This window comes from Acinonyx jubatus, chromosome B3, assembly GCF_027475565.1.
Source record: "Acinonyx jubatus isolate Ajub_Pintada_27869175 chromosome B3, VMU_Ajub_asm_v1.0, whole genome shotgun sequence".
Taxonomy (NCBI): domain Eukaryota; kingdom Metazoa; phylum Chordata; class Mammalia; order Carnivora; family Felidae; genus Acinonyx; species Acinonyx jubatus.
Genome location: NC_069386.1, coordinates 71,236,169 through 71,256,168, shown reverse-complemented (window position 1 = coordinate 71,256,168; position 20,000 = coordinate 71,236,169). Strand labels below are relative to the sequence as shown.

Genomic DNA, 20,000 nt, shown 5'->3' with positions numbered 1-20,000 from the left:
ACTCAAAGAGATCGCCATTTTTAATGTCTCATACATCCTTCTTGTTTTTCTCAGTTAACATATGCTTTTCAAATAAAATAAATAGTTATCTCATCCAACACTCAAACCATATTTAAATTTCTGTAAGCGTCTCAAAAAAGATCACCACAGCTAATTTGGGCAATCTAAGACTACCCTATAGCATGTAGACATTTTGTCCCTTACGTTTCTTTTCTAGGATACTATTAGCTGAAGAGTCTGGGACAGCTGGCCTGTTGCCTCGGAGTGACTGTGCCTGCCAGCCTCATGCTGGCATAATAGTCTGAGCAGCGATGTTCTCCAAAGGAGCAGCCGTGGATGACAATAAATGAGTCTGTGCCGCATCTGGAAAGGTGCCTTGATGTGAAGCACAGATAAATTGGTAAAGCAGATCTCTCCCCACAGAATGCATCCTGAGAACTTGAATAGCCATTAAATGAGGAATAAAAATCTGTCAGGGGGAAGGAAGCTAGTCAAATACTGTGATCAGCCCCATCAACTTGTTGCTTTTCCACTTCGTTGACAGTAGGAACTGGTCGCTGGACCCCAGACAGAGCCAATTTCTCCCTTTAAGACAAAATCATCATTTACTTCAACAGAAGTAAGGCAACATGGCAGTCTTACCTTTGGGAATAGCCAGATGTGGCAGTTAACTTTATGTGTTGAATGAGGGTAACTTTGTGCTGTGTAGACATCCTGGCTTAAGCTCAAACTCAGTCATGTGTAAGAAAGAAGTACCAGCTCACTAGTGAAAGTATATACAACATAAAAAAAGAAAACAAACAAACAAACAAACAAAACAATGCTAGTACGTCACCTGCTAAGCGTCCTCAACAACCTGCAGGTGCAGGTTTGGATACTGGCTGCAAGTGCCTGGGGAACACAGTGCGCTCACCACACAGATGTAGACAGCTGAGTCGCTAAGCTGGGCGGCTGTGATGTGCAAGGAGCTGTGCTTGGAGGTTGCATCCAGAGTCACTGTGTACCTGCCACCTGGGTTTTTGCTGTCGTCGTCAGTCACGATTATCAGGAAAGCAGGACTTCTCCCAGTGCCCTGCTTGTACCATTTTAAATGGCTAAAGGGGCTCACTGTATAGTTGCATTGAAATGTGCAGTTCTCTCCCTCCTGGATGATCTGGGATGGAGGGTGCTGTTCCACTTGGTTTTTGCCACTCACCCCTGTTCAAAAAACAAAGTGAGATTTAAGAAATAGATGGTCCATTCTCAATGCTTCCTAATTTGCATCTCTTCCTTCTCTCCATAATGAAGCCCAGGTAAAATATAAAATGGCCCCATTCTCCTCCCTTCTCCTACCGCAGTGCAATACACTGTTGCTGAAAATCCTAAGAAAATGTTCCCTGAACTTCCTGTGTCAACCTGGCTAAAACTCTGGATTAACTTACAACAAAAATGAAGCCACAAAACCACCAAGGAGGTCCTCAGATGCTTCTCCATCTTTCTTCTGCACAGGGCTGCTCCCAAAAGCTGGCTGTCTATTCAACATTTTTTAACGCTAAAAAAAGGAGTCTCAGGGGGTGTGATCAGCCAATCAGAGACCACATGCCCGTCCCAAACACAGTCATACCTACAGGCAGGGCCACTGAAAACACTGCCATCTTGGGGCTGTAGCTACAGTTGCTCGAAAGCTCCGATTAACCTTCTTGCTAGCTTTTCTCCTGACCATTTGTAATATGGTATAGGATATAAGCCATGATATGCCTGTTTAAGCACAGTAGACTAGTACTGAATAGTAGTGATACCAGATGGAAGAGTTAAACCTCAGCTTTTTCATCTGAAAATACACTTAGGTGGCAATTTTGAAAGATTTAGAAGACATGGTGCAGGCTATCTCTTCCTACACAGAAACACCAATTTAACAATGATATCGGTACCTTGAAGACAAATTCAGAATCCGACTAAGAATTAAAAGCACCCCAGAGGAGCACGAACTGAGAACAGTTGTACTGATACAGGTATGAAGAACAATTTCACTTTACCCACATCAGTCCCTCCATCAAATCAAGTTGGCTCAGTACCAAGAAGATTGCCAAGGCCCGTGATTTCCTCCATGGTGAGGTAGGTGTTTGGAGGGTGGGGAGTGAGAATGGAGTATGAACTGGGCTTTCTAGCCTCTCAGAGCCCCCTCTGTGGGGCTGAGTTCTATCTTGCCTCATCCCAGTGCTGAACACCGGGCAGACCTCAACCCCTTAGGACAGGCAGGATCAAAAGTAAAAATAAACACATCATTCTACAGCTGGTACTGCTTGCAAGATTGAGAATAGGTGCAGAATTGAACCGAGGTTTTACCCCCACAAGGAGGCAAAGGAAGTGAAGGAGGCCTTATGCCCAATAATTCAAAGCACCCTCCATGAAGCCAGTTTCTCTCTCACCTCATACAGAGCACTGAAAAACTGACAGGGCTTGATCCTCTCAGACAGCTTGCTAATTTTTCGGATATGACCCAAAAGGCACAGACAAGAAAAGCAAAAATAAACAAGTGTGATTGCATCAAACTAAAAAGCTTCTGCATAGCAAGAAAAAAAAAAAAAAAAAGAAAGGAAAAAAAATCAACTGAGCAAAAAAATAACATATGGAACTGTAGGAAATATTTGCAAACCACATCTCAGATAAGAGACCAACATCCAAAATATATAAGCCATTCAAACAACTCAACAGCAAAAAAACCCAAATAACCCGATTTAAAAATGGGCAAAGAACCTAAATAGCAATGTCTCCAAAGAAGACATACACATGGCCAACAGGCATATAAAAAGGTGCTCAGCACAACCAATCATCAGGGAAATGCAAATCACAACCATAATGAGATATTACCTCACACCTGTTACAAGGGCTATTGCCAAGAGATAACAAGCACTGGAGAGGATGCAAAAAACAGGGGACCCTTGTGCACTGTTGGTGAAAATTTAAATTAGTGCCGCCTCTATGGAAACCAGTATGGAGGTCCCCCAAAAACATAAAAATAGAACTACCATAGGATCCAGCAGTTCCACTTCTGGATATATATCCCAAAGAAATGAAATCAGTATCTCAAAAAGATATATGCACCCCCATGTTCACTGCAGCACTATTCACAATAGCCAAGGTATGGAAACAACCCAAGTGTCCACCAGCAGATGGAATCGTGCCATTCGTGACAACGTAGATCGACCTGAAGGACATATAGTAAATGAAATAAGCCAAAACAGAAAGACATGAATCAAACAGTAGGAGGAATCTTAAAAAGTTAAACTCATTGAAGCAGAGAGTGAAATAGTGGTGTCAAGGTGGCTTGGGTGTGGGAAACATGGAGACGTGTTTGTTGAAGGGTGCAAAGTTTGTTATGCCAGACGAAAAAGTTCTGAAGCACTAATATACAGGATGATGACTATAGTTAATAGTACTGCATACTTGAAATTTGCTGAGAGTAGATCTTAAGTGTTTTTATCACACACACACACAAAATGGTAACTATGTCAGGTAATGGATATGTTAATTAGCTTTGTTCATCATTTCATAATGTATACATATATCAAAACATTATGTGGTACACCTTAGATGTAGACAGTTTTTATTTGTCAATTCTACACCAATAAAGCTGGAAGCAATTTAAACAAAAGAGATGATGCAGATAGAGCACTTACAGTAGGGAATAGTTTGGATTTAGCACGCAACTAAAATATAAACACGTAGCGTATCTGTTCTATTCTCTACTACATCCTCAGTTTGTAGAAATAGGCACATAACAAAGTTTTATCGATTGAATTAACAATAATTTTTTGTTCTAGTGCTGATAGTGGCATATTTTATTATTCATTTGTAATTCAACACATTTTTGTAGGCCTATTGTTTGCCAGGTATGGTGGTATGTGTTGAGAATAAGCAAAGTCTCTGCTCTCGTGGAATTACAATCTAATGAGAGAAAAGACAGGATATTTGAGCACAGATGCTGGTAAGTAGTAAGTTTAGAAGCTTGGGAAAATTCTCTTCTTTTGCTTCTATTTTCTCAATGAACAGTTGAGAGTGTGGATATATGAGGCTTTATTGCAAGTTTGAGACACAGTTCACAGAGCATTGAATGCAAAAGATGGAAAGAAATATACCATGCAAACCCTTACCAAAAGAAACCTGGCATTGTTATACCCATATAAAACAAACTAGGCTTTCAGAATAGTATTTTTGGAGGTAAAGAAGGAGCAATGGTTAATTTTATATGTTTACTTGGCTAGGCCATGGTACCCAGATATTTGGCCAAACATCAGTCTAGAAGTCACTGTGAAGGCATTTTTAAAAAAATGTTTATGCTTGAGAGAGAGAGAGACAGAGACAGAGTGAGAGCAGCAGAGGGGCAGAGAGACAGGAACACATAGAATCTGAAGCAGGCTCCAGACTCTGAGCTGTCCACACAGAGCCCAACTTGGGGCTCAAACTCAGGAACTGTGCGATCACGACCTGAGCTGAAGTCAGATGCTTAACCAATTGAAGTCAGATGCTTAACCAACTGAGCTACCCAGGCACCCTCCTGTGAAGGCATTTTTAAGGGGGAGATTAATGTTTAAGTCAGTAGACTGAGTAAAGCAGATTACTCTCCATAATGTGAGTGGGCTTCATCCTATCAGTTGAAGATCTTAAGGGAAAAATATTGAGGTCCTAGAGGTAGAAAGAATTCTGCCTCCAGACTGCCTTTGGACACAGGCTGCAATATCAACACTTCCCTGCATCTCCAGTCTGCCCATCTGCCCTACAGAATTTGGACTTGACAGTTTCCACAATTGCATGAGCCAATTCCTAAACTCTCTGTCTCTCTGTGTCTGTTTCTCTCTGTACACACACACACACACACACACACACACACACACACACACACACACCCTATTGATGTTATTGATTCTGTCTCTCTAGACAATCCTAAAAATAAAGAGTATTTTTTTTAAATAATGAAGAGATTTTTATATTTTAAAAAATGCAGTCTTGAGGCGCCTGGGTGGCTCAGTCAGTAGAGCATCTGACTTCAGCTCAGGTGATGCTTTCACAGTTCATGAGTTTGAGCCCCGTGTCAGGCTCTTTGTGAACAGCTCAGAGTCTAGAGTCTGCTTCGGATTCTGTGTCTCCCTCTCTCTCTGCTCCTCCCCAACTTGTGCTCTCTCTCTCTCTCTCTCTCTCAAACATTAAAAAAATTTTTTTTAAATCAGTCTTAAATTTGTATACACCTAAATAATATAGGTGGTCTGTCTGTAAGTTTTATGTAGTTTTGTGAACATTTGTTGTGGTTCACACTAAAACTATTTTTAAGTATTGATGGTGAAGATATTGTGGTCCCAAGAAATGGTTGATCCCTTCGAGACACGCACTTCAGGGAAGAAGTAAAACACAGAATAAGTCCAGCAAACTCAGGAGGGAAGGGGCTGAGAGAAGAGAGGAGAGGAGAGCAGGAGAGGTAGTGAGAATCTCAGACAATAGACCAGTCCATACCCATGCTGCTTAAATTAGGGGCATTATGTTTGAAATATAGTCCATTTTCTACAGCACCCGCAAGAGAGGCAATGATGGCCACTACAATGGATTTTCATAAACTTCATCAAGAAGTGTATGTGGTAACAGAAGAAAAGTCAGGAAATTTCCTCCAAAGCAATGACAGGATCCAAAACATTGAGGCAACACCGGATTTCAAGACGTTTCGGGCAGCTGGGACTCTTCTGAACTCCAAAGGCAAGTCTTGATTATTTAATTCCTCCTCTTAAAGAACACAGAAGATACAAAGTTGCCCTTGTTCTCCAAAGTTGGCTGTTGACTTCACATTCTCATGTGGACCATTCATGAGCATGGCTTCAGCTAGTTTCTGTGGATCCTCTCAATCCAAAACAACTAACAGAGGAAAACAGGCAGATCTTGTGAAGTCATGGGCTGGGCTTATCTCTCCCTCCTCCAATGGCATTTCTTCCATATCATTTTCTATGTATTTATTTCTAGAATGGGCTAAAGGTTGAGTGGACATACATATTCTTTACAATCCAGTAAACTATTGGCATGAAGCACCAATAATATTAAAGTATAATTTTGGATGAAAACACAATGGCTAGGTTAAACACCTTAATAAGGAAAAATTTTAAATTGGGGAAAAGACAGAGAATATTTAAAATCAATGAAGAAAAATTAATTCAAGAATAGATGTTGAGCCTTGGTAGTTGCCTCAAAATAAACAAACAAACAAAAATTAAGGAAAATAGAAAGCCTTGAAGCTCACTTCACTTCACATGCATACACACACACACACACACACACACACACACACACACATCTAAATTAAAGATTTAAAGAGAAAAGCAATTTGAGAGAAGCTAAAGAAAATATGAGATAAAATGTTATCATTTTGGAATGCTATGGATTTTTAAGCAGGACACATGATTCAGAATCCATAAAAATTTTTTGTTACACTTACTACATACTATTTTAAAAATTCTGAATGGCAAAAAATAAAAAAGCCCATACAGTCAAAGGATAATAATAAACATTTTAAAAAGATGCATGTATATGACACCCATATTACAATTTCCTAAATGATGTTCCTTAAAATCTGTATATTTAAAAGACAGTAACATAGTAGGAAATGGATGGAGATAGAGAATTTATAGAGAAAACATGTAATCAGCTTTGAAATATATGAAATGAAGCTCCATCTCCTTCATAATTAAAGAAACTGTTAATAATAAAAGAAATGTAACTGACAAGCAAAGCTCAAAAACCTCAGTTATACACAAGGTGTGGGGGAAATAGGTATTCTGCCCAATCACCACTATTAGTGGTATATCTTACTAAAATTTACCTAGAAGACAATTTGAGTGAAACCTATAGACTAATATGAGTATGTCCCTTTCTTTCTTTAAATTTTTTAAGTTCATTTATATATTTTGAAAGAGCATGAGCAGGGGAGGGGGAGAGAGAGAGTCTCAAGCAGGCTTTGCAGGGTCAGTGCAGAGCCCCACGCAGGACCCGAACTTATGAACCATGAGATCATGACCTGAGCCAAAATCAGGAGTTGGACACTTAACCGACTGAGCCACCCAGGTGCCCGGAGTATGTTCCTTTATTGAACAATGTTTTCTTTTCCCTGAAGTGAATAATTAATTATGATATTTTTGTATTTTAATTGTTTTGGCTTCGTTTTTGAGGTGCTGTTCCTCAGTTCATAATGATTAACTTCCATTCATCTGCAGGGTTTGAGAAGCAATCCTTGCTTGCTAGATAGGCTCAGGTAAAGAACGTGGGCTGTCCACTACTTACGTATTTTCTATTCAGTCCTCCTAGTATCCTCCAAACTTCCCCCAAACACACACACACACACACACACACACACACACACACACACACACACACGACACTATCTCAACTACTAAAATACAATAGGTGCTTCTTTTTCCTAACCCTTTGCTGAGGGAACAGCACACACTAAGTCGCTTCACGCTCTGCCTCCTCGGTTTCTTCTTTATTCGGCCAGCTGAGCGAGTTCGTACAGCTCCATATGTTGCTCACCCTTGACAATTTTTCTGACATTACTATCTGCTGTCATCTGCTTCTTCCGTTCTCTTTGGGGGTTTATATATTTCACAATCTCTTTACTCTCTTTTTAATAGAGCTTCAAAGGGTACAGAGAGGAATATGTATGCTGCATCTTTCATTGGCCCTACAAAACCACCCCTCACTCAAGGCCTTCTTGTTAGAGAGCCAACGGATCTGCCTATTGGCCAAGAATAAAAGGAAGGACACAGGTCATGATTTAGGTGCATCATTTCCTCAATCATGTGTCTGCCCCCTCCCTTCATTTTGAATATCAGCCTGTGTCTACCATCTGTCTTACTAGAAAAGAAACCAGGACAAAGATCCCTTGTCTCTCTTTTCATTGCTCACTTCCACATGTTCCCCTCCTGTCTTCCCGCCCCTTCTTTCTCTATTCAAACCTGGTTTGGGGCTGCAGCTCTTCCTTCACCTCTCCTGCCCATCCTCTGTCAGGAAGACATGGGGCGGACACCACCTTCTCGGGCACACCCTGGCTCTCTCAGTGTGTCATTGGACACAGCAATACCCACCGGGGGGGCCTCAGCAGCTTGTGGGGCTGGACTTTCACTGCAGGGTGAGCAAGACACCACTTCAATGTTATGTGGTTCCACCTTGAAATTACTTAGGTCCTGGCTTAGGAACTATTGCATTTATATTGCACTAATGAACAGCTGGGTTTGGGGAGTGTTCCTTCTGGTTCCCATGCTCTAGCCATTTGTATGACTTGCGTATCAAGCAGACACTGAGGGGCAACCACCATACACTGTGCTGGAACCAGAGAAGATCAGAGACATTCAGTATCTGGGCCCCTGTTCTGCTCAGAGTTTGTGTTCAGCTCCCCCTGCAGTCCCTGTCACTGTGTCACGCAGGGCACAGTAGTACACAGCCGAATCTGACGCTTGCACTGAGGCCTTCTCCAAGTGGAAGGATTTGGATTTTCCGTCGTAGGTGGCTTCAAAACCTTTGTGACTTCCCTTCTCCTTGTCCCTAAAGGCTTTCAGGAGCAGCTGTGGACCTTCTCCGGGATACTGGACATACCAGAAAAGAGTGGGGGACACTGCTGTTGAATAAGTACAGTTTATAGTCAGGGGCTCCCCTTCGAAGAGGGTCACTGGGCCTTCCATCTGGGTCACTGAGTCTCCGTGGGTTTGTCCTGGGAAAAAAGAAAAGAGACCTGTGTTACCTTGGGCACAAATCTCCTGGATAAAATTATAGTTATAGGTTTTGCTGTCACAATAGATGAAACAATCCAAATACTAAGAGGCATTTTACTTACCAAGCATCAAGAGTACCACAGTCACGAAGCCTGGAGAAGAGTTCATCTCTAGAGTGTCACCTAGCTAATGTGCTTCATTCTTAGCAGGAAGAAGCATTGGAGAGACAGAGCAATGATCAGTGGAAGCCCACATTTCTCAGGAAAGGTGTTTGTATTAGGAAGCTGCACCCCCTGCTGGATGGGGACTGAAAAAGGGTGCATGGTGGCCAGAGTCCTCCCAGAGTCAGCAAGATGTCTTTGTCCCTGACTTTTTGAGGCGCATGGCAGTCTTCAGGTGGCACTTGGAAATCTGAACAGCAGCAATCCTGACCTCTCAGGTCTACTTTCTTCTTAAGACACTACCTGATGTGGAAGTTCTTTAACAGAACATCCCAGCGCGTTTCTGTAGCTGAGAGGATAACAGTCTCTAAAGCATTAAATACAGTACTTTATGCTTTCACGTATCCATTGTGAGCCAGTCTAAAATCTACTGACTCCCAGAAAATAGTTGGGGTTGAATACAGAGAAAGTAATAAGAAGTGAAGTTACTGAGTTATTCTGTGTTTTTCAGCAAGGTACCCCAATATTTAGAACACTGACTGTTCTTTTTTAAGCACTTACTGAATATTTCTTAAACAAAAATAATTAACATGTGGAGTTTAATTAAAACACAGTGTTTACTTGGTCCTAAAATATTACCAATGTAAGGAATACTATCTTTTCAATAAAAGTTTTCCAAAAGAAAAGTCACACTCTTTTATAGTCAAATATTTTAGTAGTCAAATATAATTGATTTTCTAAATCATTAAAAAGTGAAAAATATGAGTTCTACACAGAAGAAACATCATCAATGAAGTTGTTGAATCCCTACAGAAAGCTCTGAGATTCTTATCTTATCCCTCACTGTTTTGTTGACTCTTACATGTGTAAGGTGACTATTTTATGTGAATTAGGCAACAAATACTAACGCTATATTCTTAAGAGGGTTTAACCTGAAGGATGCTTTTCTATTATTATTTTAGAGTGTGTGAGTGGGGGAGAGGGGCAGAAGTAGAGAAAGAGAATCTTAAGCAGACTCTGATCTGGGACTCGATTCCACAACCCTGGGATCACAACCTGAACTGAAATCAAGAGTCAGACGCTCAACCAACTGAGCCATGCAGGTGCCCCAAGGATGGTTTCTAATACCATCTATTTGTCACATTTTGTTGCCAAGCTTTAATCAAATATTTTTTCCCCACAAGGTAAGGAATCAGGATTATCAGGATAAAGTTTTGTAGATGGACACATCTGTAATTCTGTAAACTTTTATCTCTAGACACATAGACGGAAGCTTAGCTCAGGCTCTTCTCTGGAGGCCACTCTCCACGGATTCACATCAAGGAGCTTCATGAGTCCAGAGACTACATGGGAATGTTTTCCCAGATGCAGAGGGAAGTAAGAAATTCAGGCCTGGATACTTTTTGTGTTCACACATCCCTTTTCTTCTCCTCCACCTTCCAAATCACATTGTCAGAACCTGCCTCAAAACTCTGCTAGAAGGGGTTCAGGACAAGCAGCATTAATTCCTCTATTCAGATATAGAGGAAGATTGCCAGATAGGTTGGGATGATGCTGGCTTCAAAATAAGCAGTATACCACATGGATTCAGAAAGCCATCATCCATAACTTTTTTAAAAAACATAGTTTTGGGGCGCCTGGGTGGCGCAGTCGGTTGGGCGTCCGACTTCAGCCAGGTCACGATCTTGTGGTCCGTGAGTTCGAGCCCCGCGTCAGGCTCTGGGCTGATGGCTCGGAGCCTGGAGCCTGTTTACGATTCTGTGTCTCCCTCTCTCTCTGCCCCTCCCCCGTTCATGCTCTGTCTCTCTCTGTCCCAAAAATAAAGAAACGTTGAAAAACAAACAAACAAACATAGTTTTAGGCCAATGAAAACCTACAGGAGAAATATTTTGTATTTGGGGTCACACAAGAAGACTTGCACAACATGGAGGGAAGATACATAGTACATTTGCATCTTTATGGCTTTATTAAGGTTTAATTTTCACAAAAATAAACTGTACAAATTTAAAGTAAACAATTCTATAAGATTTGGCAAACGTATGTATTTGTGAAGCCATGACCACAATCGAGGTAATGAACATATGCATCACCTCAAAAGTTGCCTCATGAACCTTTGTAATCCTTCTTTCAACCCTCTCCCTCCTGCCTCCAGGCAACACTTTGGTCATGAATTAGTTGGCATATTTTATAATTTTGTATGATGGAATCACATGTACTCTTTTGTCTGGCTTCTTCTCAGCATAATTATCTTGAGATTCTCCCATGGTTATAATTATCAAGAGTTTGTTGCTTTTTGTTGCTGTGTAGTATCCCATCATAGGCCTATAAAACAATTTGTCTATTCACCTGCTGATGACCATAAGATTAGCCCCAGTGGGGCTATTACAAATAAAGCTGCTATGAACATTTGTGTAAAAGAATTTTTTTTAATTTTATATTTTATTTTTTAAAACTTACATCCAAATTGGTTAGCATATAGTGCAACAATGATTTCAGGAGGAGATTCCTTGATGCCCCTGACCCATTTAGCCCATCCCCCCTCCCACAACCCCTTCAGTAACCTTCAGTTTGTTCTCCATATTTATGAGTCACTTCTGATTGTCCCCCTCCCTGTTTTTATATTATTTTTGTTTCCCTTCCCTTATGTTCATCTGTTTTGTCTCTTAAAGTTCTCATATGAGGGAAGTCATATGATTTTTGTCTTTCTCTGACTGACTAATTTTACTTAGCATAATACCCTCCAGTTCCATCCATGTAGTTGCAAATGGCAAGATTTCATTCATTTGATTGCCGAGTAGTACTCCATTGTATATATATATACCACATCTTCTTTAGCCATTCCTCCATCGATGGACATTTGGGCTCTTTCCATACTTTGGCTTTTGTTGATAGTGCTGCTATAAACAAGGGAGTGTCCCTTTTAAACAGCACACCTGTATCCTGTGGATAAATGCCTAGTAGTGCAATTGCTGGGTCATAGGGTAGTTCTATTTTTAGTTTTTTTGAGGAACCTCCATACTGTTTTCCAGAGTGGCTGCACTAGGTTGCCTTCCCACCAACAATGCAAAAGAGATCCTCTTTCTCCGTATCCTCGCCAACATCTGTTGTTGCCTGAGCTGTTAATGTTAGCCATTCTGAGGTGTAAAGTGGCATCTTATTGTGGTTTTGATTTGTATTTCCCTGATGATGAGTGAAGTTGGGCATTTTTTCATGTGTCGGTTGGCCATCTGGATGTCTTCTTTGGAGAAGTATCTATTCATGTCTTTTGCCAATTTCTTCACTGGATTATTTGTTTTTTGGGTGTTGAGTTTGATAAGTTCTTTATAGATTTTGGATACCAACCCTTTATCGGATATGTCGTTTGCAAATGTCTTCTCCCATTCTGTCGGTTCCCTTTTAGTTTTGCTGATTGTTTCCTTCACTGTGCAGAAGCTTTTTATTTTGATGAGGTCCCAGTAGTTCATTTTTGCTTTTGTTTCCCTTGCCTCGGGAGACATGTTGAGTAACAACTTGCTGTGGCCAAGGTCAAAGAGGTTTTTGCCTGCTTTCTCCTTGAGGATTTTGATGGTTTCCTGTCTTACATTTAGGTCTATCATCCATTTTGAGTTTATTTTTGTGTCTGGTGTAAGAAAGTGGTCCAGGTTCATTCTTCTGAATGTCACTGTCCAGTTTTCCCACACCAGGCTGAAGAGACTGTCTTTATTCCATTGGATATTCCTTCCTGCTTTGTCAAAGATTGTTTGGCCATATGTTTGCAGGTCAATTTCTGGGTTCTCTGTTCTGTTCCATTGATCTGAGTGTCTGTTCTTGTGCCTGTACCATACTGTCTTGATGATTACAACTTTGTAGTATAGCTTGAATTCTGGGATTGTGATGCCTCCCGCTTTGGTTTTCTTTTTCAAGATTGCTGTGGCTATTTGGGATCTTTTTTGGTTCCATGCAAATTTTAGGATTATTTGTTCTAGTTCTGTGAAGAATGCTGGTGTTATTTTGATAGGATTGCATTGAATATGTAGATTGCTTTGGGTAGTATCGACATTTTAACAATATTTGTTCTTCCTATCCAGGAGCATGGAATCCTTTTCCATTTCTTTGTGTCTTCTTCAATTTCTTTCATCAGCTTTCTATAGTTTTCAGTGTATAGATATTTCACCTCTTTGGTTAGATTTATTCCTAGGTATTTTATGGTTGTTTGTGCAACTGTAAATGGGATTGATTCCTTGATTTCTCTTTCTTTCGCTTCATTGTTGATGTATAGGAATGCCACCAATTTCTGTGCATTGATTTTATATCCTCCAACTTTGCTGAATTCATGAATCAATTCTAGCAGTTTTTCAGTGGAATCTTTAGGGTTATCCATGTAGCATATCATGACATCTGCAAAGAGTGAAAGTTTGACCTCTTCCTCACTGATCTGGATGCCTTTTATTTCTTTGTGTTGTCTGATTGCAGAGGCTAAGACTTCCAATACTATGTTGAGTAACAGTGGCAAGAGTGGACATCCCTGTCTTGTTCCTGACCTTAGGGGGAAAGCTCTCAGTTTTTCCCCATTGAGGATGATATTAGCATTGGGTTGTTCATATACTGCTTTTATGATCTTGAGGTATGCTCCTTGTATCCCTACTTTCTTGAGGGTTTTATCAAGAAAGGATTCTGTATTTTGTCAAATGCTTTTTCTGCATCTATTGAGAGGATCAGGTGGTTCTTGTCCTTTCTTTTATTGATGTGATGAATCATGTTAATTGTTTTGCAGATATTGAACCAGCCCTGCATCCCAGGTATAAATCCCGCTTGGTCGTGGTGAATAATTTTTTTAATGTATTGTTGGATCTGGTTGGCTAATATCTTGTTGAGGATTTCTGTATCCATGTTCATCAGGGAAATTGGTCTATGGTTCTCCTTTTTAGTGGGGTCTCTGTCTGGTTTTGGAATCAAGGTAATGCTGGCTTCACAGAAAGAGTTTGGAAGTTTTCCTTCCATTTCTATTTTTTGGAACAGCTTCAAGAGAATAGGTGTTAACTCCTCCTTAAATGTTTGGTAGAATTCCCCTGGAAAGCCATCTGGCCCTGGACTCTTGTTTTTTGGCAGACTTTTGATGACTAATTTGATTTCCTTACTGGTTATGGGTCTGTTCAAATTTTCTATTTCTTCCTCTTTCAGTTTTGGTAGTGTATATGTTTCTTGGAATTTGTCCATGTCTTCCAGATTGCCCGTTTTATTGGCATATAATTGCTCATAATATTCTCTTATTATTGTTTTTATTTCTGTTGTGTTGGTTGCGATCTCTCCTCTTTCATTCTTGATTTTATTTGGGTCTTTTCCTTTTTCTTCTTGACCAAACTGGCTAGTGGTTTATCAATTTTGTTAATTCTTTCCAAAAACCAGCTTCTGGTTTCATTGATCTATTCTACTGGGGGTTTTTTTTTTTGTTTCAATAGCATTAATTTCTGCTCTAATCTTTATTATTTCCTGTCTTCTGCTGGTTTTGGGTTTTATTTGCTGTTCTTTTTCCAGCTCCTTAAGGTGTAAGGTTGGGTTGTGTATCTGAGATCTTTCTTCCTTCTTTAGGAAGGCCTGGATTGCTGTATACTTTCCTCTTATGACTACCTTTGCTGCATCCCAGAGGTTTTGGGTTGTGGTGTTATCATTTTCATTGACTTCCGTATGCTTTTTAATTTCCTCTTTAACAGCTTGGTTAGCCCATTCATTCTTTAGCAGGATGTTCTTCAGTCTCCAAGTATTTGTTTTCTTTCCAAATTTTTCTTGTGGTTGATTTCGAGTTTCATAGCATTGTGGTCTGAAAATATGTACGTATGATCTTGATCTTTTTGTACTTACTTAGGGCTGATTTGTGTCCTAGTATATGGTCTAATCTGGAGAACGTTCCATGTGCACTGGAGAAGAATGTACATTCTGCTGCTTTAGGTTGAAATGTTCTGAATATATCTGTTAAGTCCATCTGATCCAATGTGTCATTCAAAGCCATCATTTCCTTGTTGATTTTTTTATTAGATGATCTGTCCATTGTTGTGAGTAGGGTGTTGAAGTCTCCTACTATTATGGTACTACTATTGACGAGTTTCTTTATGTTTGTGATTAATCGACTTTATATATTTGGGTGCTCTCACATTGGAGCATAAATATTTACAATTATTAGGTCTTCTTGGTGGATAGTCTCCTTGATTATGATATAATGCCCTTCTACATCTCTTGATACAGTCTTTATTTTAAAGTCTAGATTGTCTGATATAAGTATGGCTTCTCTGGCTTTCTTTTGTTGACTATTAGCATGATAGATGGTTCCCATCCCTTTATTTTCAATCTGAAGGTGTCTTTAGGTCTCAAGTGGGTCTCTTGTAAACAGCATATTGATGGATCGTGTTTTCTTATCCACTCTGTTACCCTGTGCCTTTTGATTCGATTGTTGAGTCCATTGACGTTAGAGCAAGTACTAAAAGATATGAATTTATTACCATTATGTTGCTTGTAGAGTTGGAGTTTCTGGTGGTGTTCTCTGGTCCTTTCTAGTCTTTGTTGCTTTTGGTCTTTTTTTTTTTTTTTTATCTTTTCTCCCCTCAGAGAGTCCCTCTTAAAATTTCTTGCAGGGCTCGTTTAGTGGTCACAATCTCCTTTAATTTATGTTTGTCTCGGAAACTTTTTATCTCTCCTTCTATTTTGAATGACAGCCTTGCTGGATAAAGAATTCGTGGCTGCATTTTTTTCTGATTCAGCACACTGAATATATCCCGCCACTCCTTTCTGGCCTGCCAAGTTTCCGTGGATAGGTCTGCTGAACCTTATCTGTCTTCCCTTGTAGGTTAGGGACTTTTTTTCCCTTGCTGCTTTCATGACTCTCTCCTTGCCTGAGTATTTTGTAAATTTGACTATGATATGCCTTGTTGGTGGCCGGTTTTTGTTGAATCTAATGGGAGTCCTCTGTGCTTCCTGGATTTTGATGTCTGTGTCTTTCCCCAGGTTAGGAAAGTTTTCCACTATGATTTGCTCACATAACCCTTCTACCCCTATTTCTCTCTCTTCCTCTTCTGGGACCCCTATGATTGTGATGTTGTTCCTTTTTAATGAGTCACTGAGTTCTCTAATTCTTAAATCGTGCTCTTTTGCCTTCATCTACCTCTTTTTTTCTGCTTCATTATTCTCTATAATTTTGTTCTCTATATCACTGATTCTCTGTTGTGCCTCATCCATCCTTGCCACCACGGCATCCATCCTGATTGCATCCCAGTTATAGCATTTTTAATTTCATTCTGGCTACTTTTTACTTCTTTTATCTCTGAAGAAAGGGGTTCTAATCTATTTTCAACCTCAGCTAGTATTCTTATTATCATGATTCTAAATTTTGGTTCAGACATCTTGCTTCTATCTGTGTTGGTTAAATCCCTGACTGTCGTTTCTTCGTGCTCTTTCTTTTGGGGTGAAATCCTTCGTTTTGTAATTTTGAAGGGAGAAAAGGAATTAATGAGGAAGAAAAATTGAAATTAAAAAAAATTAAAATTTTAAAAATATTAAAATTAAAAATTAAACACACACACACACACACGTCGAATAAATGATGCTAGATCCTAGGTGTGTTTTGGTCTGGGTGTTGAAAGTGGTTTGAGAGATTAGAGGAAAAAAAAGGGGGGGAGAAAAAAAGGAAATCATTTGAGAATTTGAAAAATGAATACACTGAAGTAGACTAAAATGAGATGATGGGGGTAAATAGAATTTGAAAAAATATACACAAAAGTAAAGAATATAGTAGAAAAAATTAAAGAAAAATATTTTAATAAAAATTAAAAATAAATATGAATTTTTTCTTTTTCTGTATTTAAGAAAAAAGAAAAGAAATGAAAAAGAAAAAATATAAAAAAAGAATAAGAAAGAAAAAAGAAATCATTTGAAAATTTGAAAAAGTGAATATACTGTAGTAGACTAAAATAAAATGATGGAAGTAAAACAGAATTTGAAAAAATTTACATTAAACAAAAAATACAGTAATAAAAATTAAATAAAAATATTTTAATAGAAATTGAAAGTATAAGTGAAATTTTTCTCTTTCTGCATTCAAGAAAAAGAATAGAAATGAAAAAGAGAAAAAAGAAAAAGAAATAAAGGAAATTGTTTGAAAATTTGAAAAGGTGAATATACTGAAGTAGACTAAAATAGAATGATGGAAGTAAGAATTTGAAAAAAAAACTTACACAAAAGTAAAAAATATAGTAATAAAAATTAGAGGAAAATATTTTTAATAAAAATGAATTTTTTCTTTTTCTGTATTCAAGAAAAAGAAAAGAATTGTAAAAAAGAAAAAGAAAAAAGAAAAAAAAAGAAAGAAAATTGAATAGATGAACCTGCTAACAGATTGAAGTAGGACTGAAATTGCTTCGTTTTCCCCTAGAGGTCAGTCCGTGTAGCTCTTTATAGTCCATAGATTAAGTCGCGGAGAGGTTTGTGTTCTTACGCCAATTTGGCCTAGTTGGGCAGGGCTCGGTGTAATAGCTCTGCTCTCCACTAGATGGCGTTGCTAGCCTACTGGGGTGGGTTGTTGCGGGCTCATCGGTGCGCATGCGCCAGAGCGGTGAAAAATGGCGCCACCCAGCCACCCGGTCTGTTCTCCCAGATCAGCAGTTGTGCACCGGTCCTCCGTCTTCAGCTCTCATCCACTCCCCGCTTTTTCACTCTCCGTGACCAGGCCCCAGGCAGTACCTCTCTCCTGAGTTTTGTCTCAGATGCGGCTCTTTTCCATGGCCCCTTACTTCTGACGGACTGTGGCTTTGACCCGTTCTGCCCCTCTGCAGGAGGGTCTCACTGAGCAATGGCCGAATGAACAATGGCCGAATGCCGGCTGCACCCAGGAACGCTTGCTGGACCCTGCTGCTGCCGGTGCCCCAAGACTTTGGCCAGGTGCCAGCCCGCCCCAGAAAAAGTTTGTGAGATAGTGTAGCAGCAGCTTTTCAGGGATTATGGAAAATCACAACACACATCTGGTACCAGGCTTCACCCTTAACGACCTTGTTACAGCACCAGTGAATGTGGCCATTTTCTGGGGTCTGCTGGGACCAGGTGGCTTCAACCGTCTCTACCAAACGTCCTTCCAGCAGTGGAACCGCTTTTCCCGGTGTGGCCCACGAGAACCTCCCGGACCTCACTCTGTTCCTGGGGATTCGCCCTTCCCACCAGAGCATCGCCAGGTAGGGAGCTGCGGAGTTGCAGCCTTTGCACTCCCCTTGTTTACAGTCTTAATGGCATTTAAACCCTCTCCTTTCTCCTTTCTCCCTTTTTAGTTTAGTCCCTGCGGCTATTTCCAATTTTCCACTTTCTCTCCAGCTGCTTTTGGGGAGGGGTGCTTTTCCCATATTCTCCCCCCATCCCCAGTCTCCGTCCTCTCTCCGCCCGCAAAAGCAGTTCCCTACCTTCCACAGCTTCTCTCTCCCCAAGTTCACCACTACGCGCCACGTACCTGCTGACTTCTGTGGTTCAGGTTGTGCAGATTGTTGTGTTAATCCTCCAATCAGTTTTCTAAGTGTGTAGGATGGTTTAGTGTTGGTCTGGCTGTATTTCACGGATGTGAGACACCCAAAAAAATTTCCATGCTGTTCCACCATCTTGGTTCCTCCTCATAAAAGATTTTTTTATTGACATATGCTTTCATTTCTCTTGGGTCAATATCTGGGAGTAGAATGGCTGGGTCATATGGTAAGTGTATATTTGACTTTGTTAAACCAATTTGTTCTTGTAGTTTTTTTTTGTAGATTCCCTTGCATTTTCTGCTCGGTTATGCTGTCTGTTAATGAAGATAAGTTCACTTCTTCCTTTCCAAACTGTATGTCTTTTGTTTCTTCCACATGCCTTATTACATTTGTGAACCTCTAATTCAATATTAAATACAAGTGGTGAGAGCCAAACTTTTTCCCTTATTTCCAAAACAAGGAGAAAGCATTTGGCTTTCACCATCAAGTATGACATTTGATGGAGGTATCTTGCTGAACCCCTTCTTTAAGTTGAGGAAATTCCCATCAGTTCCCAATTCACTGGGAGTTTCAATCAGGAATGGATCTAAATTTGGTCAAATGCTTTTTCTGTATTTAATGAGATTACCCTCATAAAAAAAGCTTGTCAATCTCTTAGGATACGTTATTGATAAATTGTCACGACAAAATATTAAGGAAAATATTACTCTCCCATTTTGTAAATAGTGGAATGAAGTTCAAAAGTATCAAGAAAGTTCATGGCAGAGCTAACAGTTTTGAACACAGAAGTCTAGCAAAAACCTGTTCGGTGTTTTTGCCACTATACATTGCTTTCAGAGAAATCTGAAAGACTAGAGGGTGGCAAAATGACTTCTTCCCAAACCTTTCAAATATTTTAAGGCAGTCTTTAATAAGTTATTTTAATAACTTATTAATAAGTTTATTTTTATTATTAATAATAATAACTTTAATAAGTTATTTATTAATAAAGCAAATTAAATAATTGCAGGTTTGGCTCTTTTACCAAAAGAGGAAAGAAAATCTTTTATAAAGGATACTCAAACTGGTGTTCAGGAGCTGACCCCTGTATAGGGGCCTCACCATTCCATTCAGAGCGATTATTAGATACCTGCTTTAAGCAGTGCACCGTAGTAGGTGTGACAAACTCTTCTAGAGTTTTGTGAACCACTGGGATACTGGAGTTTCATTCATGACTAGTGATTACTCTCTCTCTGGTCCTTGAAACTTACTTGTGATAATGCAGTCTAAGGGCATAGTTGTTCCAATTAACCAGTATAAATGTTTCTAAATTTTTTTATTTTAAATGTTTTTTTTTTTATTTTTGAGAGAGAGAACATGTGGGGGGTGGGTGCAGAGAGAGATGGGGACAGAGGATCCAAAGCACGCTCCACACTGACAGCAGAGAGCCCAATGTGGGGCTCGAGCTCACGAACTGTGAGATCATGACCTGAGACGAAGTCAGACACTCAAACTGACTGAGCCACCCAGACACACCATCTCTCAAAAAATTTCAAATAAAATTGCCTTATGATCCAGAAATTCCACTTCTGGTATACATTCAAAAATTGGAAGAATTTCACTATAAACCCCAAACATTGAGACATTTATAAATTCCTGTTTCCACC

General features: G+C 39.7%; 2 gene segments (V, D, J or C); both read right to left on the bottom strand.

The window, feature by feature from the left end:
- Nucleotides 1-838: 838 nt before the first annotated feature.
- Nucleotides 839-1,567, bottom strand: LOC128316165 (T cell receptor alpha variable 10-like). The segment is given in 2 exon segments: nt 839-1,197; nt 1,422-1,567. Coding segments are annotated over 2 exon segments (411 nt in total).
- Nucleotides 1,568-7,812: 6,245 nt separating this feature from the next.
- LOC128315997 (T cell receptor alpha variable 9-2-like) lies at nt 7,813-8,903 on the bottom strand. The segment is given in 2 exon segments: nt 7,813-8,722; nt 8,846-8,903. Coding segments are annotated over 2 exon segments (381 nt in total).
- Nucleotides 8,904-20,000: the final 11,097 nt, after the last annotated feature.